Source organism: Drosophila subobscura, chromosome dot (assembly GCF_008121235.1).
Source record: "Drosophila subobscura isolate 14011-0131.10 chromosome dot, UCBerk_Dsub_1.0, whole genome shotgun sequence".
Lineage (NCBI taxonomy): Eukaryota > Metazoa > Arthropoda > Insecta > Diptera > Drosophilidae > Drosophila > Drosophila subobscura.
In genome coordinates, this window is record NC_048535.1 from 1,238,782 (window position 1) to 1,262,893 (window position 24,112).

A 24,112-nucleotide genomic window follows, 5' to 3' on the forward strand; every position below is an offset into this window, starting at 1 on the left:
TGTATAGTTGGTAATATGTACTACCTCTGATTTCGGCCAAAAAGGCACATTCTATTTGTTTTATTATAAGTATTAGAATCGATGATTGAAAGGACTTAGATACGCTTCGATTGATTGAATAAAATCGTTATGAACTTATGTCAAAGTTTGTTTGTACACAATTTGGCACTCGTATTTTGTACTTTCGTAAGCTAGGTCAATGTTGCTTGTAAAAGCTTTGATGGATCTTTTCTCAGATAGTTCTCAGTACGTTGGTAAGATTGGTACGAAGAGATAATATTTGGGCAATCATCAACTGGGTATGTACTTTGTGAATAAATTACTACTTCCAAAATATATTGCATTAGAAAACAGGATGGGTTTTTATTGGTTATTCATCAGATAATGTAGCATAATGTGTAATTTAAAAGCTATACAAATCATCAAGATGTAAAACATAGTCATTCTGAACCAGAGCCACGAAACAGATGCATCTTCAATTTATCATTTATGCATACACACATACCTATGTATGTATGTATGTCTTCTACCTATTCAGTTCCTCATGATTCGTCGATACCGCCAGTGAGACTAAGTTGACGGGCAGCAAGCTCTTCATATTAAAAGCTGCGGAGCTGCTGGGAATTGATTTTGTATTGCTTGGACCGTCTAAACTGGTCAAACAACCTTTGCAACTGCGATCGTACCACTTGCTCAAGCTCTTCATCGTTGGCTTTGAGCCAACAGCGAAGTGGTTTTGCTGTCCAATTCAGTTCACTGGCTTTCGTTTGCATGAATGGTTCTGCGTGTTCCTTGAAAGAGTAAGCGGTTTACACACATACACATATGTATGTAGACGGAGCTCAATAACATGTTGCAGTGTGCTATAAAAAAACAATTCTTGCGACCAATTAATTATTAAAATATGGTTATACAATTAAAAAAAACTTCAAAATAATAAAAATATAATCCAGTGCCTATATATGTATACATATATTAATGATATAGGAGTATAAATTGACGAAATAAAGTTAAAACTGTCAACTTTGTGTTTAACTTATATGTGGATATTTCCTTGTCTGCTCTGTTTTAAGGGAGTTAAAAATGCTACAGCCCCGTATAACACGGAAGATTAGGCATTTCGAGGATAACTTCGACGAATCGCAAACCTACTGCAACAACAATATGTACTGGAAGCAATGTGAAGATGGTCTGTTTTCTATATCTCGGGCATTTTCCATCATATCAAAAGATAAAATACTAAGCCTAACTTTGATAGCAACGTTTTTCTTGTGTATGGTCCATTTTGGAGCTGCACAAACTGTTGGTAAGTCAGACAAAAATCTATTTTTTTCGCAAAAGCTTTGTGTGTGTGATAATCAGTTGCTCCAACTCCCACGACTAAATTCTACTACATTTATGTAGGCTTTTTTTCTGATATGTACCTATGTACATATGTTTGTACGAAAACAATACCGAGTGCAGGGTACACAAATACTAAACTGTTATAAACAAATAGATTGGACATTGTGTATGTACATATGTATATATTTATGCTTTCACAGTTAAGAAGAAGAAGTGATCTAGTATGCTCATCAACGTAATATATCTGAACCGCTTTCACATTTAAAAGACCCCAAAAAATGTACATACATAAAACTCTTTCTTGGACTCTACGAAAATATAATTATATACAGCTGCAATTGACCAATGGATGTAGACGCTGTTGCTTAAAAACTACCAATAGCAATTGCATCCTTTTAAAGTTAAATGCGGATGTGATGTTGTTGGTGGTATAGTGCAAAAAATGTGCAGACAGGTCTTCGCCTGCTGAATGTGTGCTCACACGCATGGTCAGATGTGATGTGTGTGAGCACACATTCACTCTCAGTAAAAGCTTTCAAAAATACCTGTTGGCCTTAAGCCCGCGAAATAGTATTTATGTGCATGGCAATCGTCAACGTTTCAAGTGGCACTGCTGAAAGTCGATTTAAATTAAAATTGGTGATTGGGAGATTTGTGAAAAAGGGAGATTTGTCGGCTTGACACCGTTGCCACTTTCCCACATACTTGTACAGTTTTCTACCACTTTCTTTTCTTTTACCGTCGAAAGCAGTGTCTTATGCACATATACATACATATGTATATGTATGAATGAATATACATATGTATACATATCTCTACATATTTACATTTGTATTACTCATTCGGTTACCGAAAGCCTGATAGAAAATTGCTCCATTCCATATAAAGATAATATATGGTCTTGACTTCTTCTGTCTTGTGGTACCAATATGTTTTTTCTGGTATGCCGCTCTGAAAACCTTTCATATATGTACATATGCATATATATATTAGGAATATATTTTTGAAAGCCATGCATATACAATGTACATATGTATATTATACATACATACATATGTAAATACCCAAATATTTATATGCATGTATTCATTTTTCCATTCATTTCGGTGGACTTCATAAAATATACAATAAACAGTTAAAACTTTTAGCTTTATTTGAACATGTTCGCGTTGCCGCAACTTGATAGAGCTTTTGAGAGCTCAAAATGAAGACCAGTTTAGCTTTTACGTTTTTATGCCCGGTACTCGAAGAGTAAATAGGGTATATTGTATTTGTGCGGATAACGGTTGTATGTAACGCACAGAAGGAAACGTTTCCGACCCCATAAAGTATATATATTCTTGATCAGCATCAATAGCCGATTCGATTGAGCCATGTCTGTCTGTCCGTCCGTCCGTCTGTCCGTCTTGTTTGTCGGCTAGTTCTTAGAGACTATAAGAGCTAGAGCCACCAAATTTTGGCTCCAGACTGCTGTATGCTCACACTGAAACCAGTGTATTTCAAAAATGAGCCACGCCCCCTTCCGCCTCCGCAAAAGGGCGAAAACTTCCCAAATCTACAATTTTGAAGATAGCAGAAAACTAAATCGCCATTCCGTAGGGAATGACCATATCTATCAGATCACCAAATTGGGATACGATTGGATCATTATTATAGCCACAATGAAGAAATTAATTTGCAGTGGCCAAACCCACCCCGTCCCGCAGCATTCACACTCTGCTTCGCGCTGTTTATGGCCTCTGCCGCGACTCTGCAGTGTGTGTCTATAGGGGAGGGTGGCGAGCTAAAGGAGCGTGTTGGCGTGAGCAGTGTTGTTGATGTAGATGACGGATGAAGAAAAAATGTTAAATTTGACAAATAACCGCTAAAGTGCAGATGTACTTAGTACTGAGTGCCGGGTATAAAAGTTGTGACGCGTAAGAAGCGTCTCACACGTCCCTTCTCGTTTAGATTTAATTACAATATTTACATACTTAAATTCAAATTTCAGGTGAACCTTACCCAGTGGATCCAACACCAACATTGCCGGTACTAGGTAAGAATTTTAGTACCTAGCATTCTAAAGCCCCAAGGGCTGGTACTCAAAACAATGTTACTAAAAGCATTGCTCGTACATATGTATACATATATTTGTCGAATCTCTACAAAATATTCCTATGCCTGTTTATGATTGTATTTTTCTGTTGTGGAATAGGAAATCATTCACAATTTAAAGAAGCTTAGACTTATACATACTTACATATGTATGTATGTCATGAAAAAATATGTACTTACATGTCTTATTCCTTTTCTCTATATCTTTCTATGTATATGATTTCACCAACTTTTTGGGCTGTACATTCTGGAAATATGAACTAATTAATTAACCTTTCAATTCTTATCTGCACATCTGTAAATGTATGTTCCTTAAAATGTAAATATTTTGTAATCTCACTCCTTTCTCTTACTGAAAATGTATACGTCGAATTTATTGACACACGTTCTCTTTACCTATTAATTTATATTTATATATTTTTGCAATTAGATGTTACAACCGTGCTCTTGGTGAATAATGGGGCTGGGAGGGTGGGGGATAGTCATGGACGGTTCTTGACAGTGCGTCCAGAGGTTGGACTGTTGACTTCAACAGCGCGAACATTTATTCAGGATGGAATTACGACAGAATTCGCTACCCAGGTTTTGGGTACTACATTACATAATGGTCGTATCTATGCCCAGTATATAAAAAAAAGTTCAAGGGTTCTCTATGAGAACGACCGCGTCGTTCCTTCTATTGTTACAAGTTGGGTGGGTGGTGGTGGTGATTATTTACAAACTCGTTCGTTTCTGCAGAATCACAATGATCTATTTAATGCTGATGCCCCTGACTGGCAGGACATCGACGATAATATAGTGGATCATCGACTTGAATTTGTAGGAAACACAGACTTTGTGAGCGTACAAAATACAAGAGGCTCAGTGCTGGGGACAATGGAGACCACCTCGTATCTAGACAACATCTCTACATATTCTTTACAATCTAGCAATACAGTCCTATTGCAATCTGACCAAAAAGCTGATGTCAGATCAAACAATTTGAATGCCCAGAATTTTTTGTCTGGTGGATATTTGCCAACCATAACAGTTAAAAATTATTTCGAGCAGAGTGTTTTCCGGCCAATAGAGGAAATCAAACAAACCGATAGAGATTCATCTGAGTTTTTTGCAGACATTATGGATGATGGGCGGTCTCCGAAAGCTTACTATCAACAAGAACAACATAGTGGAGCAAAGACAGATAAAATAAATTTTATTTCGAAAGCACCAGCTCTTTCAACAACCAAACGAATATTGGCGACTGTAACCTACTACGGTTTTGCGGATTTCACAACGATCGTAGGTGATAGCGTGATTGTTTTTTCACCTAGCACTATTCAAAGCAGTCTAAACTATGGCCACGTCACGTCTATTAAAGGGAAGCCAACTTTAAGAACCGAGTCCTCCAATGTCTCCGATGCAATGGTTTTCAAAAAAATTCAAATTTTATCTACTGCTATTAATCAATGGAACTTCGGCCTAGACACAAGAACCGGCGAAGACTCATCAAATATAATAAAGGAGAAGAACAATTCAGATCAGTTTTCGGCTTCAGAAATAAACCGGGCGCCAAATCTTAATTACGTTATCAACGTTACGTCAGCTCATGCTTTGTTAAGTCAATCTATCACAACTGAAACAATTCATATGTCTTCTGGCCTACTGCCTGCCGTACCTCCATTAGAACCCATAGCCGATATAGAGAACCCAGCACAGAGTACAGCCATAGTGCCCAGCGATGATACAATTGTAGATGAATCAAGCATTCAAGTACATGGAGGAGCCACAACCGTTTATATTGATGACGATCCTTTTGCCAACTTCGTAGATCCTACAGTTGTATCACATTCTATTCTGTTATCAACAGATCAAATCGATTACGAAACAGTTACTGAGGGCAGTGACAATTCTGAAGGCGCTGACGCATCAACAGTGCCATTTAAAGAAGACAAAGAAGATGGTCCAACAACCACGGGAGCAACTGAAAACTTAACCGAAGACTTATATGATAGCCCCCTTACAGAGCCTTTGCCACCCATACCAATAAACGATAACAGCCAAAATGTTACAGAAGATTGTGATCAAACAACATCTCAAGTTTTCCTAACACAATTGCCAAAGTCATTGGGATATCTGCCTTTAAACACTGAGAAAAAACATCCACCAAGAGATGAAAACCCGCTCTCGGCATACGATATTATTCAGACCACTAAATACTATTGCATACAGGCTTCACAGGTACAGCAGCTGGAAAAGCCCGAAATGAAACTTGAGAGCGTATTTAGAGAAGATGCTACAACAGAGGCACAAACAGAACTTATACCTACAGAAATATCGAATAAGACAGAGGAATCCACAGTTCACGATACGGAGGACTTCGATGTAACGACAGATAATGAATATGACAGTGAAGATGATGATTACGATACTGATAATGGTTCTAATGAGGTTGATTTAATTTATAAGACTCTGTACACAACATATACATACCTGACGACCTTCTTTCAAGGTGCTTCTACTACTGTATCAAGCCACACGGAGATTGTCACCAATCTTATTTCCTCAACGGCCGGTACTGAAATATATCAGATAACAAAACCAACGGATTCTATCTTGACGGTTGCAGAGATTGGATTGGGTACTGCAAGTATGTCCCAACAAACGGAAGGTAAAGTTTTAGCTTTAGCTTCCAAGTTTACAATTCCTCAAGAGATTGTCAGCCTGTTGCAGCCAAAAAGAGAACAACGGGAAGAAACAAACGTAGTTGTTGATGAAAGTAAGAGTAATAAACAGAAAACTGAATATCTTAATGATTCTAAGTATACAAACACATTGTTTACTACCTACACTTATTATACATCGATCTTCGCCGATAATGACACTGATGTAACGTCGCGTACTGAGGTTGTAACAAATTACATAGCTAAAAATTCGATAAATAATTACTTTACCCAAACTCCAACTTACTTAAACACACAAAACACTACCCAGAACTTACAAACATCAAATCAGTTAAAATTTAAGCCATTCGAAGATCGCGTTGAAAAGGGAGAACATGTGACCGTAGTCATGGATGTGCGTTCAAATAACGTTCATGGCAACCAGCAAGTAAATTTAAACCCGAAAGATCTCGTGGATGACCAAGTGAGTTCGGAAAGTAACACAGAAGAGATAATACCATCAGCTACTGTGCTTCTTCAAACAAGCTTTACGACCTTTACCTTTTACACAACTATGTATGTCGGAGATGAAACAAACGTTATAAGTCGACTTGAAACAGTTACTAACGTCGCAACAGAAACTTTAAAGCCCACAAAAATTTTAACCGTAGAGGAAGCGACCTTCCCTGTTACCTATTTTACAACATTTACTTATTGGACTAAGTTAGCTAAAGATGGTGAGATTACAACACTAAGCAGAGAAGAAACGTTATCAAATGTAATTGAACCGACAAATCCAGGGTCGATTGCTGAGGACGAAACACGTAGGTCGGTAGGCAAATCTAACAGCACCACAGATCCAAGTGATGATAATATTCAACAACATCGGATAACGGATACCGAAATTATTGTTACTACCGGGATGACTGATCCGAGCTTGCGATCTGACCTCACCACTTATTACACCACATTTACGTACTATACCACATCCTATGAAGTCAATGAAACTATTACAAACTCTCGTTTGGAAACCGTGACTAATGTGGTGACACCGATGGATGTTACCACATCCATGGCTGATACTATATTGAAAACAGCTGAGGTGACCCAGCCAAGCGAGTTTTTGACGGGAAGTCTAAATAATATAATAACCAGACCATCTGATTTGGTCTTGTTTGACTATAAACACATTGTTGATGCTGACGAAGTAAGCACCTTGTATTTTACAACAGAAGTGTCATCTTCGCTTAACGGCGAGGGAATTGAAATAGAAATCACAAGTAGCACATCAAGTTTGCATATTGATGAAATGAAAAAGTCTAGTTTGGCTATGATGATATCAAATGATGAAAGCCTATCTAGCTCCGGGCCGTTCAAAACTGGTTTAGTGCGGCTAATTGAAGGTACACGAATCGGGAACGGCACAACTACTTTATACCAGTCGAAGGTAATTGGAACTGTGATAGACAATCGATATGCGCAGATTATTGAAAGTACGTCTAGCTTTCTCTTTGAGAAAAAAACTGAAGATGCAGCGCTATTGCCGACATCTGACATAGTCTCGGTTATGCTCTCACACACGGAAAATTCGAAAGTCCGTGCGGACTCTAGTATCGAGCATGAAGCAGAGCAAACTATAATAGGAGCTACCCATAATGAAAATGGCGCAACAGCTTTGGACCCATCTGAAACATCAAAGCGCACATTTGCACCCGTTATTAGACCATTTGCTTCACGGAATAGGCCTACTTTCGCTCCAAAACAAAAAACGTTAAGTCCAAGTAGTGCTACTATCATAACAAGGTCTGATATAACACCTACAATTACGGCAACTCCCGCCCTAAAAACATCCGGCAGATATAGCTCATCAAGACGAGGCGTTATTTCAAATGCACCAATAAATCAAAATGAATTTGGATTACCTCAGTCGTCAAGACGCACTTTTGGTCGACCGATAAAGCCATCGAGCAGCTCTCTACTAAGCGAACTGAGCGGCATCCCCCAGTCCAATGTAGCATTAGGACCCCCTAGAAATCGATTTGCATCTTCTTCGCGCACTACACAGATTGTAATAAGCAGAAAACAAGGCATAAATTCTTCGTATCGTCAATCTAATAGCCCAGGTTTTCGTGCTTCCGGAATACTTGGCGGGAATTCCAAATTTCGCGTAAAGCCAACTATATCAGGATCACCAACGAGTGAGCGCACGATAACGAAAGCAGTGTTAAAAGACTTGAGTACAGATATTAGCGTTGAAGATGAGAACTCCAGTGAAGAATTGGTACAGATAACTGACGATGAAGAAAGCGCAAGACGCAATCAGAACCCATTGCTGCGACTCCGTCGACCTATTAATAGGCCAAGTGGGTTTACACCGGTCCCACGTTCAAGTGTGAACAGCTCTCCTGCTATTTCACTTAGAAGAAACCCATTGTCTGTCCGGGCAAAGACAACATCTACAACCACTACCACCACAACGACTGCTAGGCCCCGGACTCGTAGTTTTCAGAGACCAACAATATCGAGCCTTCAGGCGCGGTCCAGGCCACAAAACAGCCTCTTTCCGCCACGTGGACTTTTCCAGACACAGCCAAGAGATGAACCTCAAAAAGAAACGAAGAAAAACGAAAATGACTCTGAAAATGATTCCGAATACGATGATGACGATGCCGATGCCGATGATGAAGGGGAAGATGACGCATTAGACGAGGTGAATCGTAGTAGGCGTTCGAACTCTAAATCTCAAAAGAGGAAAACTCTTTCCCGGGTGCGACGGCAAGCAGATACTTTAAACAGGAGTCGATTTCGATTTCGGCGACCAAGCTTGTCAAAGATGTCTTCACTAGAAGAGCCAATCGCTTCGAATAATGAAGATTTAAATGAAACCACAACCATTTCCCGTGGTAAAATAAGTTCTAGATTCGGATCAAGGTTTCCTTCGCCGCGTGGCCAACAGGTGCATAGTCAGAAAGCGCAGCCCAGTTCCACCGCGGTGGCAAATCATCGAGCTATTCGTCCAACAAGGCCAACTACTCCACGAACCCAGTTTACGCTAAGAGAGAAAGATGCAAATTCAAATGGAGCTAAGCGTTCAGGTACACCATCAAACTTTCGACGTCAACCATCAACGGGAAGTCCCTCTGTAAGACGAACTATAGGTACTGGAACTGGAGCCAGTCGTAGACTGAAGAGCTACAGTGGTCATAACAACAACAATAATGCTGACAACGGGCGCCTAGTAGGTACGTCTCGAGCAAGAAATGGAAACTCAAATAGTTTGAATAGGGGAAGAGGATCTGTGCGTGGCCGAAACAGAAATGAATATGTTCCCGATTTGCAGTCAGTAGAGCTGGGTAATCCCACTATCACGGTTACCCACCTTATACCAGCCGAGGTTACGGTACCTGTTATTAATGGCCAAATAACAGAATATAAGAATATAGTGACTGCGAAGACCAGCACCGAGGTTCTGGGACCGAAACAATACACGGAGATTTTGGGACCAAATGGTCAAAAGTCGACATATCTTACGCGAGAAGAATCCAGTATTAACAATGCAGGTGTCACAGAGCTGACAAGATATCTCTTGCATGATTCTCTAACAACAACAGTTACTTTTACGCCGACCACCATCCGCGGTCGAAAGACATCCTTCTCCCACATTCTACCATCTACTGTGTACTCTGTAGAGCATGTTGTATCCACAGTGCAACCTCAAATATCTGCTAACGCTCCGCTCGCCAATATACTGCTTTCGCAGTTGCTGTTGGGAAATCTTAATTTGCCGGCCAATCCCTTAATTGGAGCGCTTGGACAGCAACAGAGCGCGATACCAGCCATAGTGTCCACCTCTGTTGAGCCAGTGACTGAATACCGCACTCACACCTCCACATATGTAACTACCATCTTCGATGGAAAGTCAACCATTCTCCCACTGACATTTCAGGGGAAAAAGATTTTGACTACTGTCTATGATACTACCGCACAAACTATAACAGCTACGGAATACAGCGTAGATACTATTGTGAACACCCCTATAGTACCTCAAAATGTGCAATCAATTGGACCTGTAGCGCAGGTAAACAGTTTGTTGTTGCAGCAGTTGCTTCTTCAGCAACAGCAAGAGCCATTTTCGTTGTCTCAGGGCTTGTCCCACACTCAATCACAGCAATCGTTTTTGAGCGAAAATTTGCAGGATTTGGACGAAGCTGGTCGGGCAGCCACGCAAGTGGATGAACTGGGTGATATGGACGATGGAATTGTGACAATGAATCGAAAGAAGTCTCGAAAGGCAAGCAAAGGACACAAACGAAGCAAGCAGCATAAATTTCATATTCCGCTAGAGGACACTAGCGTAGTGACACTATACATATCGGGCCGCAGGCCTGGTGAGTTTAGCACTGTATTGTCAACCGTGCAGAATGGCTACGATCATTCTGCTGCCCTGCAAAAGAGACAAGCACATTCACAAATAAAAAAAACAGTAGCTTTGGGCCAGAAGGAAGTCAATGATATGTATGACACCGAAGAAAGTCAAAATGTCAATTTATTTGTATTACCCGAACATGATCACCTACAGCTCGATAAAAATACGCTCGACACATTGTTGGATTTATACCATGTTGGCTCAACAGAAGCTTTTGGAGATGATCTAAGGGGTCGAACAGCATCACTTGAGAGCATTGTGGGTGATGTAGACCTTTGGTACTCGAAATCTTCAAGCCAATCCATATTTCAGGGCTCAACAATAGATTCCATTGCGATTGATAATAGTAGTACGTTTAATTTTTTAGCCTAAAGGACCTCACTGAGCTATCCCCGCTACAGTCGCAGGTCACAAACCTATATTCTGGCATGGTACAACCTCAAAAACTCCCTTCAATTTCCTTCAAAGGAAGTCATAGAGCAAGACGTGAAGCTCATACCAGCTTATCTATCGATGATTCTGGTACAAAAAAAAGGTAACAAATCGCTTCTTGCGAAAGGTACTTGTTCGCCGTAAACCATTGGAAGAACTGCAATCACTAGTCAAAATAACCACAAATGCAAAAGGCAGCCCTATTCCAAAGTCGCATTCATCCCAGACTATGTACCCAAAGAATTTTCGTGTTGTAATATTGAAGCGTAGAATACCAGATAGCCCAATATTTGCATTAGAAAACACAGGCACATCCCAGATTGTTCTAGGTGATGTTTCTCTGACTCCCGATAGACAGGAAAAATCACAGAAAGCAATCACGCCTAGCAAACACATAGAGGATAAATCAATGGGAAATCAAGAAGAAAATCATGGCCAGGCCCAGCCAATTATATTAACTCAATCAGAAAGCAGCTGCGCCGCGTGTGTCATATCGACCCATAAAACAAAAGGAACGGAAGTGCTTACACGTACTTACACGTACGTCGTTGATCGCGTACAAAACAACCAACACGAAGTACAGACGCACTCTACCTTCATCCGAGTCATTACAAAAACTTTCGATATCACACTGACTATCTCATCCAGCCGATCTACTAATTTTTCAGTAATGCCCACAAATATCGTAGGCAGCCTTTACATCTAACATTGATGCCCACATACTCGTATATAAGAAAATGTACATACTTTTATTAATTATTTGTTTGTTAGTTTTGTACATTTTTTTACAACATTTGAGTCGGCTAGACCTTTGATTAAAATAAAACAAAACATTTGAAGTCTAGTTCTAAGGAATGTTGTCTGATGTTTTGGAGTCAATGAGAGGGAAACAAAACAGCAAATAAACACATTCGAAGATTGTGAAATTTTAAATTTCGATGTATGTAAATTGATCAAATACCCATAACATTAGGAGAAAAGTAAGTTTTTGAGAATTTTCACAGAATTATATTATATGGAAATATCAATCGTATTAAAATAAATATGTATGATTACATAGTTTTAATTTTAGCCATAAATTATGTTTAATGTTCAATTGATTGACTATCTGTACAAACATATGTACATATGTACATGTACATATGTATGAATATCAGATCATCTTTAATGGGTCTTAATATTATTTTCTTAGTATGTACATACATACATATATAAATATATAGATTATTATTGCTTTTATACAATTTATGCAATAATTCCTGAAAATGCAAATGAAAAAACCCATGAAATCAATTTTGTTTTGCAATTATTTATATACTTTATCGCCAATAAAACTGTTGCGACCTAATAAAGATAAATTAACTAACAAAAACCCTTTCATGTACTTATATTTACCTGAAAATTATATTTTTGTGGCCTCAAATTGTATATAGCCTAGCACTTGGTTGTCACTTAACGGATTGTCCAATAGGAAATCCAATATTTGGAGGGGTATTTTGATTCAGTACCCAAATTTTGTTCTGTATTTATATTATGATCAAATACATATATATCTAAAAAAATACGTAAAGTTCCTGTCTTCTGCAGAGAATAATTTCATATTTAATAGACTATCCTACTCAAACTTAACAACTATGCATTTGTATATATGTACAAATACGGATACGTAGACTTCGGAAATATATGCTTTTAATAAAAAATGTTTTAAAATAACAAGGAACAATTATGAAAAAAATTTTACGCAATTTAAAGAATACATCAGCCCTGAAACAATTGAGGCTATTAGCATAGCTACGAGCTATGAAAATCTATTTGAAGGATTGGAAGGCTCTGTATCGGAGAAGACATTAGACGAGGCGAGGTATAACCTGGCCACTCACGTAATGAATGGAGTTGAATTGATAATAGCAAGTGAAAAAGCAAAGTATGTAGAAGACGAGGGGATAACATCAAACATTCGAAGTCGAACAATATCTGCAACGCAATCTCAACAAAAGCATCTTACTCTTGCTCCAAGTACACTAATGAACCAGATGATTTTGAAGATGCCTTTAGATAAACAGGTAATTTAAATTGAGCTCTGCAGCTTCATATTAATAAGTTTAAATGCCATAGGAAAAATTGACTCTACCTATCAATGATAATCAGATAATTACAAAAATATGCCTGACCACCTACACATATCGCACAACTTATATTGCAAATGGGAGCACCAGTGTGGAAAAAAAAAGAACGGTTATATCAAATAGCCATACAGAAGAGAGAAATAACTTGTTTGACAGCTCCTTATTTTCAAAAGATTTAACTTTATCAGGAGTAAGTATTTAAGTGATTTGAATGCTTGAATTAATTTAATAGATAACTTTTATTCATTCTCGCGTTTAGACGCCCGATCTAGTTATAGGAATGCTACCAATTACTTATCACTTTTTAAACACACTTGCAAAGGATAAGACGCAGCAGATGCCAATAGTAATCACATCTAAGACTACCTCTTTAAATCCAATCAGTGGACCACATAATTACACTCATTTTCTGCATCCATCAGATGATGCTATGCCTCCCCAAAATACAAACACTTATATCAGTGAAAACTTCTTAACGAAAGTAGTGAAAGATGAACTGAAAAAGTTAAATACTGTCACCAGTAAAGATATTTTAACTCAAGTAGCTATTACAGAGCCTATGACAACATCCATACCCATAGTACCGACATTTTCTAAAATAAAGATCAAAAGTAATAATAAGAAAACTGGGATGTTTCTGAACGAAGACTTGAACACAGATTTCTCAACTGAATTGATATGTCAAGAAGAACAGAGCGCTGTACACATATTTGCCACAAAAACTTTCTTTACAACGTTAACTTTTTACACCACTTTTTTAAATAACAGCATAAGTGGAATTAGTTTCCATGATCCGATTCCAAAACCCATGACTGTGTATGAAAATAAAAATCGCACAGATCTTATTGAACAGCACGAGTACACGAATGCCAAGTATGACTATAAAACTCAAGTGATAGAAAACATCATCACTAACACAGTGGCTAGTTCTTTGCTCAGGCCAGAGCTAGTCTCCATGTTTAGCACAGAACTCATGCGGAAAAAGGGAAAAAATGATCGCAATGTTATTGTGACAATGGCCACTTTGTTAGATGGCCAAACTATGCAAGTAACCGCCATGAAAACAGTGACCAAATTGGATACAAGTCAGAAATATGTTTTAGAAGACATTCAACCAACAGTGAATTTACACACAAATCACGGACAAAAAACTAAAGCTATCTCAACAGAAAAATCTTATACAATTAATAAAATCTCAGTAAAATCAACTGAAAGCATACAGACGTCTCCTCAAACTGACGAGGATCTTAGCTTATCGGAATCTGAAAATCTTGATGTCTATCCAGAGCCCTATATAGAAACCAATCCATTGGGGCAGACTGCATTAGTCAAATTACCAGTATCTTCGACAGTCTCGCAAATTATTGGACCATTGACTTTAGAACAATTTAGGCCAATGCTTAATGTTATGGCAGACCTAATTAAGAAAAATATTGCAAATCGGCATGGCTCAGAACACATGCGTCAAACTTATAAAGAAGGAAATCTTAAAAATAGTGTAGCAACAACGAATGTAAATCATATGTCAATTAGGACTGTCGAGAGACCAGTCTATATACCTCTGCAAGAAACTGGAAAATACGATTTCTTAAGCTGGCATTCTTATGATGGCATTAATAATAAGAACGGGTCGGTTGATATTAATGCGGTCAGTAAATCAAATATAAAAAGTATACGTAAGCACAATTCCAACCACCAAGCCGTAAAGAATGTTTCGTTTCCTCGACAAGCAGAAAATTCGAAGAAAACTTATGGAAGCTCTTTGCTCAGGACAGGTATTCCTATAAGTCCGGGTGAAGTTATAACGGCCAACGCTGATGTTATAATTGGAAGACCTAGCATGAACGTTTCTCTAAAGGATACTGCTATTCGACACAACTTGCTCGAAATGAGAAATAACTTATCTGTTCCTAAGTTTTATCGTCAATTAATCCGTTCGAAAACTATATACCCCAGTGTTCCTTTAATACATCCCCCTAAGCCTAACCAAGACCAACTAAAGATGAACCGGGAAACTCTTAACGATTACGGAAGCATATTAAAGCCGCCCCCGCCCATAAATAACCAACCAGCGAGTACATTTTCAAAAAATGTTTTGCAGTATCCTATCTTATTGCTTGCACCATCAGGACTAACGCAAAGTCGAATAAAGTATCCGCTCTCTATTCCTTTTGAGAAGAACAAGAACCCGAGTGATAATTATTATGCTTCACAACAAATCGCCAGTTTGAATTCGGAGCTAAACAGTAATGAGATCTTAGAGATAATGCGAATACCGGAAATATTTAGTACTAGACTGCCGGCCATCACTAAATATTTGGCGATATCAAACACCCATGATTATTCTCAAATTCCACATTCTCTGATATACCCATTGAACCTGGCTGGAACACCCAGAACGCCGTTATCTGCTTCTACATATTCAGGACATCATCAGGTTAATCTGAGAAAGGAGATGCTTAGTCATACAGTCAACATACTTGCACCTCCACTTACATTTAAAAAAGAATCTGAACTGTTTGCTCATGCAACGGCCATTAAGGGTCACATTACACATTCATCAATGCCTCTGATCAAAATTCCGGTCAACGAAGCTAAAGTAGATGTACGAGTGTCTCCCCAAATTAACGGAATAGTTCTTGTACAAGACAAGCACGCAAGCGCAGATTCAAGTGCCAACAAATTTAAACAACGCAATCAAAACCTAAGCAACTTTGCAATTGGGCAACCTACCACTAAAGCAGCCTCAGAAAGCAAAGCGTCCGAAAACGTTTTGGCAAACACCAACACACCTTCAACAACAAAAAAAAATGAAATTTCGATCAAATATAAATCGCTCTTGGGATTTAAAGACAAATTGTACTACAATCATTCAAAAGCAGCTGAGGGCTTCCGTCATGGCGACATTGGTTTCTCCTCTGAACAGGATCAAAAAGCGGATTATTCAAACTATTCGCTTCAATCCTACAAACCATTTTATGAGAACAATCCTGAAAACACCTCAAACATGTGGTTACTTATGCACCACAGAAAACCATTTATAAGTTCTCCTCACAGCCCCACGGTTATAGAGAGAAGAGATTCGAACATGATTACAAGTGGAACTGATAAGATATTTTTAGCAACAGGAGATAATTTTCATTTGGGATCTTTACCCAAATCTGAGTTTTATTTTGAGCTTGAAAAGTCTAAAAGGACACCTCAAATCCAGATTTCAATCAATCCTTTTTCTATTGCCAAGCAAAAAATTACTGTTTTTGTTGATGCTAAAAAGACTGTTTTGGAATATTCAAGTCAAAGGGCAAATGTTTATACCACTTCGACTCCAGAAAATACTACTGAAAAGTTTCCAGCTACACTTCCGCCCAAGCACGCAAATTCGCTTGAAAGTTTTTCACCACTGGTGTCGGCAGGAGTACAACATTTTAACACTCAGCAACTCAGCTCTAACTTAGAAGAGGTACATTTGCAAAATAATCGTTCCGAATATAATTCGTCTGAGCAGCTAAAACAGGATACAAAGAGACTGGAGCCGTCTGAAATAGTATACGACCCTTTTCAAACTATTTTAAAAAGAACAACTGAATTAACGAATGGACTGGATTCGGATTCTATGAAAAAATCGTTTCTTAAGCCCACGCACCTAATATTCATTGCACCGGATAATGTTCCATTATTGAAACCTACAACAACAACAAAAAGCCACACACAAGAATTTCTGGGTGTAGGGGTGCCGTTTCTCTCAAATACGACTTCATTGGATTCATCGAAGTTTTTGAAAACCTCTCTTATACCTACTCGTAAGAACACAATAAGTGTCTATAAAAGGAGCTCAACTTATTCGATAACTAGTAAGAAAGTCCTAGGAAAATTGTCCCAGCTTACTGACTCTAAAAAGCACTTTCAATCGAGGCATCCTGATCAGGGAATACAGATCAGATCACTAGTTCCTGACAACACACATATTATTAATGCTACGAAAACTTCCCACCTATTTTTATTTATTGGAACTAAATCTGAATCATCTTTGGGGATTTTGCCAACCCGAAAGACTTCAAAAGAACCGCAAACAATACTAGGAATGTCAAAAAAAAAAAAAATCGGAGTGCAGTCTGATATTTTCGCGCAAATTTCTCAGAGTGCTTCAAGCTTGCCGCAACTGAAGACTACGTTTTCAAATCCAGTAAAAAAGAAGCCGTCCCAAATTTTGAATGGATTTAGGCCAGAAACCATAAATATAAGCACTATTATTAAAACAAGACCAGATTTGTATCAAAGGACTACGACTAAAGATTCCATTAACAGTCTAACGCTGTTAGAAACCTCCAAAAGCACGTCTGTTATAGAACAAAATCATTTAAATAGCTCACTTTTATTAACTCATCCAGTCCGGGATGAGGAAAGATATTCATCAATCGACTCTGGAACGCATATAAGTGGTATTCTAATTGATACACCTTCAAAAACTAAGCAAATCAAACAATTAGGATCGGCCAGCTCCTGCAATCCATTTTGCAAATTAAAAAAAAATGAAATATGTGTTATTATGAGCGATGGAGATACATCTGTAAGCCATTGTGCATGTCGACCAAGCTTTGGGCGCATGTTTCCGGACAGACCTTGCAAGCGTATGTTTAAATACAAATTTTTATATTGCCTCAATCTATAATGCTTTTTGACATTACAGCCACATATACCTACGAAATGCAAATGGAAACTATGAGGGTTGGAAACTATATCCTCAAGTTCAACGATGGACTTAAAACTAATGCATCAAACGAATATCGTCACCTTAGTGGAATTATATTAGACGCCGTCGATCGCATGATAATGCAGTCGGACTTTCGGGACGTATATCACGGTGTACAATTAATTAGCATTACTGCTAGCAAACAAGAAAACATTTTAAGTACATTTTTGCTTCAGGTAAGTTTTTAACAGATCGATGCTAATTCAGCTAAATTTAAGGGGATTCCCTCTGTCCGCGGGCACGTCCGACGGGAGGTCAAATGGAGACGTCTGAAATAGTAAATGACTTTTTTCAAACTATTTTAAAAAGAACAACTGAGTTAACGAATGGCCTGGATTCGGATTCGATGAAAAAATCGTTTCTTAAGCCCACGCAACAAATATTCATTGCACCAGAAAATGTTTCATATGTATGTATGTTACATATGTATGTACATATGTACATGTGCATATGCACGGCTGCAGCCTTTCTAATACCCGGTACTCGAAAAGATACATACATATGTATAAATAAGGGGTATGTTATTTGTGGTCGAAATATGTAACACACAAAAGAAAACGTTTCCGCCCCCAAAAAGTTTATAAGTATATTCTTGATCAGCATTAAAGGCCGATCCGATATAGCCATGACCGTCTATCCGTTCGTCATTACAGACTATAAGACTATACTAAAACAAACGTTCAATGTATCTTCTATATCACACCTCAACTATTTTGAAGATACAAAAAAACCCAAAAGTCACCATATCTATCAGACTCCCGAATAAGTATAAGATCGGATTACCCACTCCCTCGATCAGGCAGCATCTTATCAGCCTGATATTTACATAGGGTAAATATATTTCCTTGATATTGTTCTGGTACTTGCTATTTATCATCGTCTTTAATCAGAATCGAGCTAAGGATCCAGTTGACTTGTCGTGCTAAACCCCGCTCGATATTCCGTTAATACGTTAGAATAATCAATACATAAACCACGATGAATTTGATGATATACCACATTTGTGTACTACGTTTAGTAGCTCAGCAATGACACATATACTTAGTTTTGTAAATAGTTATGTTTATGAATTCGATGGCTCGGCACTGGCTTTGAGAATACTCCTTTGCATTGAATACTAAATGATTTGTTAACTTTTCAGTTGTCCGATAACAGCGATCAAATGCGACTATTAACCGTTTTTAAAAAATATTTGCGTCAGAGCAACTTTAGTATTGGAGGCACTGAGTTATATACCTCTAAAGAGGGAATAAAATCATTACAATTCAAAGGTGATAAATTTGTTTTAACCAGCTTTATATACATAAAAACATAGTACTTACATTTGTGTGCTAATTGTTTTTTTTTACCGCAGATTTCGACGAATGCCGTCACGAAAATTTTCACGACTGTTCAATCAACGCTAGTTGCTTTAACTTGGCTGGAAGTTACACATGCAGTTGCCTGAATGGTTATATAGATATATCTGATAACGCTATTTATCCGGGTAGAAGATGCTCAAATAACATAATTGGATGTGAAAAGTGCAATTACCACGGCAAATGTATTACAACGTCGCTGGATAAAGTTTCGAAGATAACAACGGTGTGCCAGTGCTTGCCTTGGTATGCAGGAACGAGGTGCCAACTAAATCTTAAGATACTCTTGATCTGCCTGATTGCCATAGGCGCAGTGCTGTTTATTTTGCTACTGTTTTGCATATTGATTATACACGCAAAACGAAAGAGAGAGTGCGCTTCCGCAAATTCCACATTTATGACAGCATCAAATATATATCCCAGTGTACTGAAATCATCTGGAAAATCGAGACTAGTTGAATATATACTTGATTCTCATAGCGAATCAAGTTATAACTCAGGATCTGTTTTGTATAAGGTAACGATTCCTAAATACAATTTGTTGCATACACTTTTTTTCTCGTTCCCTAAGTATAGAAAGGCCAAGGGGTGAAAAAGTCGAAGATGAAACCGAAAGCAATTCAAAAAGAAAATTCAGCCTACAAATACAAAGTCACTTCAACCCGGAACATGTATGACGTACTTGATTTAAGCGATCCAATTGAAGAACCAGATTTTCCATCACTTAACATGGAGAAAGGTGTTGCTGAAGCTGATACAGACCAAGATCGTTCTCTTACCTTTATGATACCACGTGCTAAATTCCACCAACCGTATATTTTAAAGCATTCCCAACTGAATAATAATCTATCCATGGAAAATAAAGAAGCACAGAGAGATTTACATAAAAAGGGGGAATTGGAATATCGATCTGTTTTTATCGACACGTCAAAACAGCTTATAAAAACAGTTGAGTGTTCCGCTCAGGAATGCATCACACACACTAGTGCACTAGTTTCCGCTGGCTATGAAGTATCTGCCATTGTAAACGATCCCAACGTCGTATCAGCCATGAATGTCGAAATTGAATCACACAAAAATGTAAAAGTAGATTCTGAGTGAGTAAGCTAAATACATAAAGCAAACAATTCTTTCAACCTCAAACCTTTGGTCAAACGCTTGGCCACGAAATTGGCCTAAACCTATAGATAAGAATACCTTTTTATTTATGATCTCTACTAGATCAAATGGTGCGCGTTCGTTTGACGAAACAACAGTCGCAGCTGTAACTGCCCCTGTACATTTTAAATTAGGCATGCAGATCGAGAGCCATAAAAATGAGGTGAGTATTTCAAACTTCAGAATAAAATTTATCATAAATAACTAACACTTGCATATATGGAATTCATATGAAAACACAAATCGAGTAGGAAGTGAATACAATGGCTGAACGAGATTTGGGCTCAACCTTTTTGCTGCCACATACGCATCTATACAAGCCCGTGAAGGTTGTAATTAAAATATTTTTAACGAATATATAATATTAATTAATTGTTTTAGATACCTAGCGAATTTTCTGGATTTGATTCTGTGTAAATGCTGGGACACCTTTAAAAGAATAAAGAAAAATAAAGAAAATTGGACATACATAAGTTTTTTCCATGCCAGCTCTATGATATAATGGTCATCCCAATACCTCCCATGATGTGCAGCCGACGAAACAGGGGGGACGAAACGTACTGGTGGACACCTTTTAAAATTTGGGATCAGTCAAAAACAATAGAAACACTCCGGCCAATGAGATCAACTGGCCGATTTAGCACAGATCGGTAAAAGTTTTCTTCGCAAAAACCAAGGCGGAAGATCAGGGGATTTTTATTAGTTGGCGCAATCACTGCAATTGTTCTATCAGTAGATGACTAAATCAAAAATTTTCATATTTTATAAGGCAACCCCAAACCGTGCATCAGAAAACTTGCTTTAACCACTTTTTTCCATCTTAGCATTACTCACTTGTATTTTGCGTGCAATAGTGAGAATAACAAATAATATATGATTCATAATAATATATATAAATGCATACAATAATAATCGATCAAACTAATGAAGCCAGAGCCATTTGCATTTATGAACACAAATTAAATTTTATTACGAGCGTTTTCGATTAGATCTGATGCTAGAACGATGCCTGAATCATAAAAACAGGAACTGTACGTACATATCTTTGTACTCTAAGAGTATTTATTTGTATTTTAAAGATTCGAAACTTTTTTCAGCAGACTAATCATCAAGTGTATAAACTAGCTATTAGTTGACTAAAATATAATTTAAACACAAAAAGTACAAAAAAAGTTCACACTTAATAATATATATGTACATATGCACGTATGTATGTATGCAGTATGTATTAGCCTTGCCTGTACTCAAATGTAATCTGTGCCAATTTTTGTTAAATAAATTTTTCAAAATATTTTTGTAGTAAACTATGTATTATAATAGGCATACATATTTATCAGTTATACAGAATACAAGGAAGTGGGTATGGAGATGTCTGCTGATATTATTCATTACTACAATATCAATGAGGAGGAACGCTGTAAGTCGCCTTCAAAAGCGACTCAACTTTTACACCCTGTAATTAGTCAGTATATCTATATGTAATGTACATACATACATACGTATCTGAGTTAGTTTTTTCGAATTCTACATTTTAAATTGTTTTTTCATCTGTCATCTATATCTCAGACCAACTCGCCTTTTAAGCTCACCACCTTCCTTCAGTTCCGCATCGGCTCTTCTATTGTTGCTGATCAACAATATACATATGTCCTTTATAGGATCGGAAGCGTTTGCGTCTATGCGCTAGTAATTAGGGTATATTTTATTGGTGGTTGGACGTTTCCGACCCCATAAAGTATATATATTCTTGACCAGCATCAATGGCGCAATGTCTGTCTGTTTGTCCATCTTGATGATCGCATGGATAGATCGCAGATGACTGGGAAATCACACTGTTCCAAGTGTATTTCAAAATTGCACCACGCCCCCTTCCGTCCACACAAAATATCGAAAATCAGCTTTATCCACAATGAAGATAGGAGAAAACAAAAACGCAGCTCCGTAGAAAATGGACACATCTATCAGATCACCGAATTAGGACCAGATCGGATCATTATTAAAGCCATACCCACCCCATTATTTTCAGCAGCTTTGTAATTCTAATTTTAATTTTTAATTTCTAATTCTCTTTCGTGTGTGGCTCTGGGGAGGGGGGGGCGAATTAAAAGGACGTGTTGGTGTGAGAGGTGATTGAATTGATTATGTACATATATAACATATGTAGAAAAAATTTAAAGTTACATTACATTATCTACATGCATACATATGAATGTATGACACAAAGGTTACATGCATACATATGTACATACATTCAAATGTGAATGTACATATGAATATACTGACTGAGTACTGGGTATATGAGTTGTGACGCGTTCCAGCGTCTCATAACGCTCCTGCTCGTTTTTTTTGCATTCTGGCTTTCGCAACCCAACGACTAAGTACACGGCGCTGGCCCAATTATTGGCAAGGCCAATTCAGTTGAAGAGCCTGTACGACAGTAAGTATCATTCCCATAGTCCATAGCAAAAGTGGTACTTATGTAAATTGTATGTCCTAATGTATTCGGATGTCCTAAATTGCAAATGTTCCAGAGTCCATTGTTATTGTTTAAAAAACATACTTTGGAGGCTGTGAAACGTATTATTTTGGAAATATGAAATTAGATAGCCAATGGCACTTAAAGATACACTTGAATCAGCTATAAGGCTGTGCCCATTCCCATTCACCTAAAACAGCATATGTACATACATACATATGTACATATGTACATATGTAACTTCTACCACCAAAAGGGACAATAGTAAAAGTGGTGGAGGAAACCGAAACCGTTGACAAGTGGTAGCCGTAGTGGTAACCGAGAAGTCTATGTCCGGCAAAAATGGGGTGAAAACGGGGTTGCTGCTGCGACCCTTAGGTAATCAAATAGCTCGTGGACGTTGGTCGATGGTAGGTCGGTAATTGTCGGCTGAGTTTAAGCACTCGGCGACGTTATACTGCTGTATAGCGCACTCCTGCAAGGAAACACCTGAGCTACCGTCAACTTTGCCCCTATGTATGTGGCCGACAAGCAATAACACCTACCAATTTTTTCCTATATACTAGAAAAAGGAGGTTGGTTGTGGACTGTTAGGCAGACATACAGGTGTAAAAGCAACGACAACCAATACAGTACAGTTCTATCAGCCCGTCCGAAACGGTTAAAAAAATGAACTCGCCGCAACCGTTAAAAGTACTTGATAAAATAACACAAAATATTTAAATTATTTTAAATAAACACAAAAGTAGGTGATCGAGTATTTTATCTACACACCTGACTTGACATATGTACATTACAGTTTAGTGAATCAAGCTATTACTTATACGTCAACGTACATCCACATGTACATATCTTTAGGTTTTCACTAAGAAGATGTGGGAGACAATCAATTTTTTTTTTATCGGAAAATACAACAGATCTACTATTCATTGTTTTTGTTATCTTATATTGTTGTTCGGACCAACAAAAATGACTTCCCCTATACTTTCATGACTCACTCGCGTGTATCCCATTTTTACATATGTACATGTGTATGTACATATGTATATACATAAATTCCAATTTACTCAGAGTTCTAATTTCAAAATGGCGCAGCGAATTCTTCACCCCCGTTAACTTACTCATCGGAACTTCTTACTTGGCCCCAATCGTGTTGTTCCATAGAAGGTTGCCGAAACTAATCATAACATCGTTGTTCGAGCAAGAAATTAACGAGCAGTTTCAAAAAACATACAATCCAAAGTAAAAGTAGCCTCGTATATCATGTAATTTTAAAAACAAATTTTGTAGCCGATGAGTGAGTATT

The 24,112-nt window shown here is 37.9% G+C and overlaps 2 protein-coding genes across 3 annotated transcripts; both read left to right on the plus strand.

Annotated features, from left to right (window-relative positions):
- Positions 1 to 185: 185 nt before the first annotated feature.
- LOC117902967 lies at positions 186 to 11,962 on the plus strand. Of its 2 annotated transcripts, none has more exons than XM_034814621.1 (4): positions 186 to 800; positions 1,074 to 1,306; positions 3,335 to 3,379; positions 3,869 to 11,962. In XM_034814621.1, the coding sequence occupies exons 1-4, from the start codon at positions 772 to 774 to the stop codon at positions 10,876 to 10,878; spliced, it is 7,317 nt and encodes a 2,438-aa protein (XP_034670512.1). In that variant the 5' UTR covers positions 186 to 771; the 3' UTR covers positions 10,879 to 11,962. The 2 variants fall into 2 exon arrangements, with proteins under 2 accessions (XP_034670512.1, XP_034670513.1); XM_034814622.1 differs by having other exon boundaries at positions 189 to 827; positions 3,869 to 11,961.
- Positions 11,963 to 13,291: 1,329 nt separating this feature from the next.
- LOC117902969 lies at positions 13,292 to 21,069 on the plus strand. Its single transcript, XM_034814623.1, has 8 exons — positions 13,292 to 17,692; positions 17,752 to 17,990; positions 18,956 to 19,085; positions 19,169 to 19,689; positions 19,749 to 20,269; positions 20,394 to 20,493; positions 20,582 to 20,659; positions 20,712 to 21,069. The coding sequence occupies exons 1-8, from the start codon at positions 13,345 to 13,347 to the stop codon at positions 20,745 to 20,747; spliced, it is 5,973 nt and encodes a 1,990-aa protein (XP_034670514.1). The 5' UTR covers positions 13,292 to 13,344; the 3' UTR covers positions 20,748 to 21,069.
- Positions 21,070 to 24,112: the final 3,043 nt, after the last annotated feature.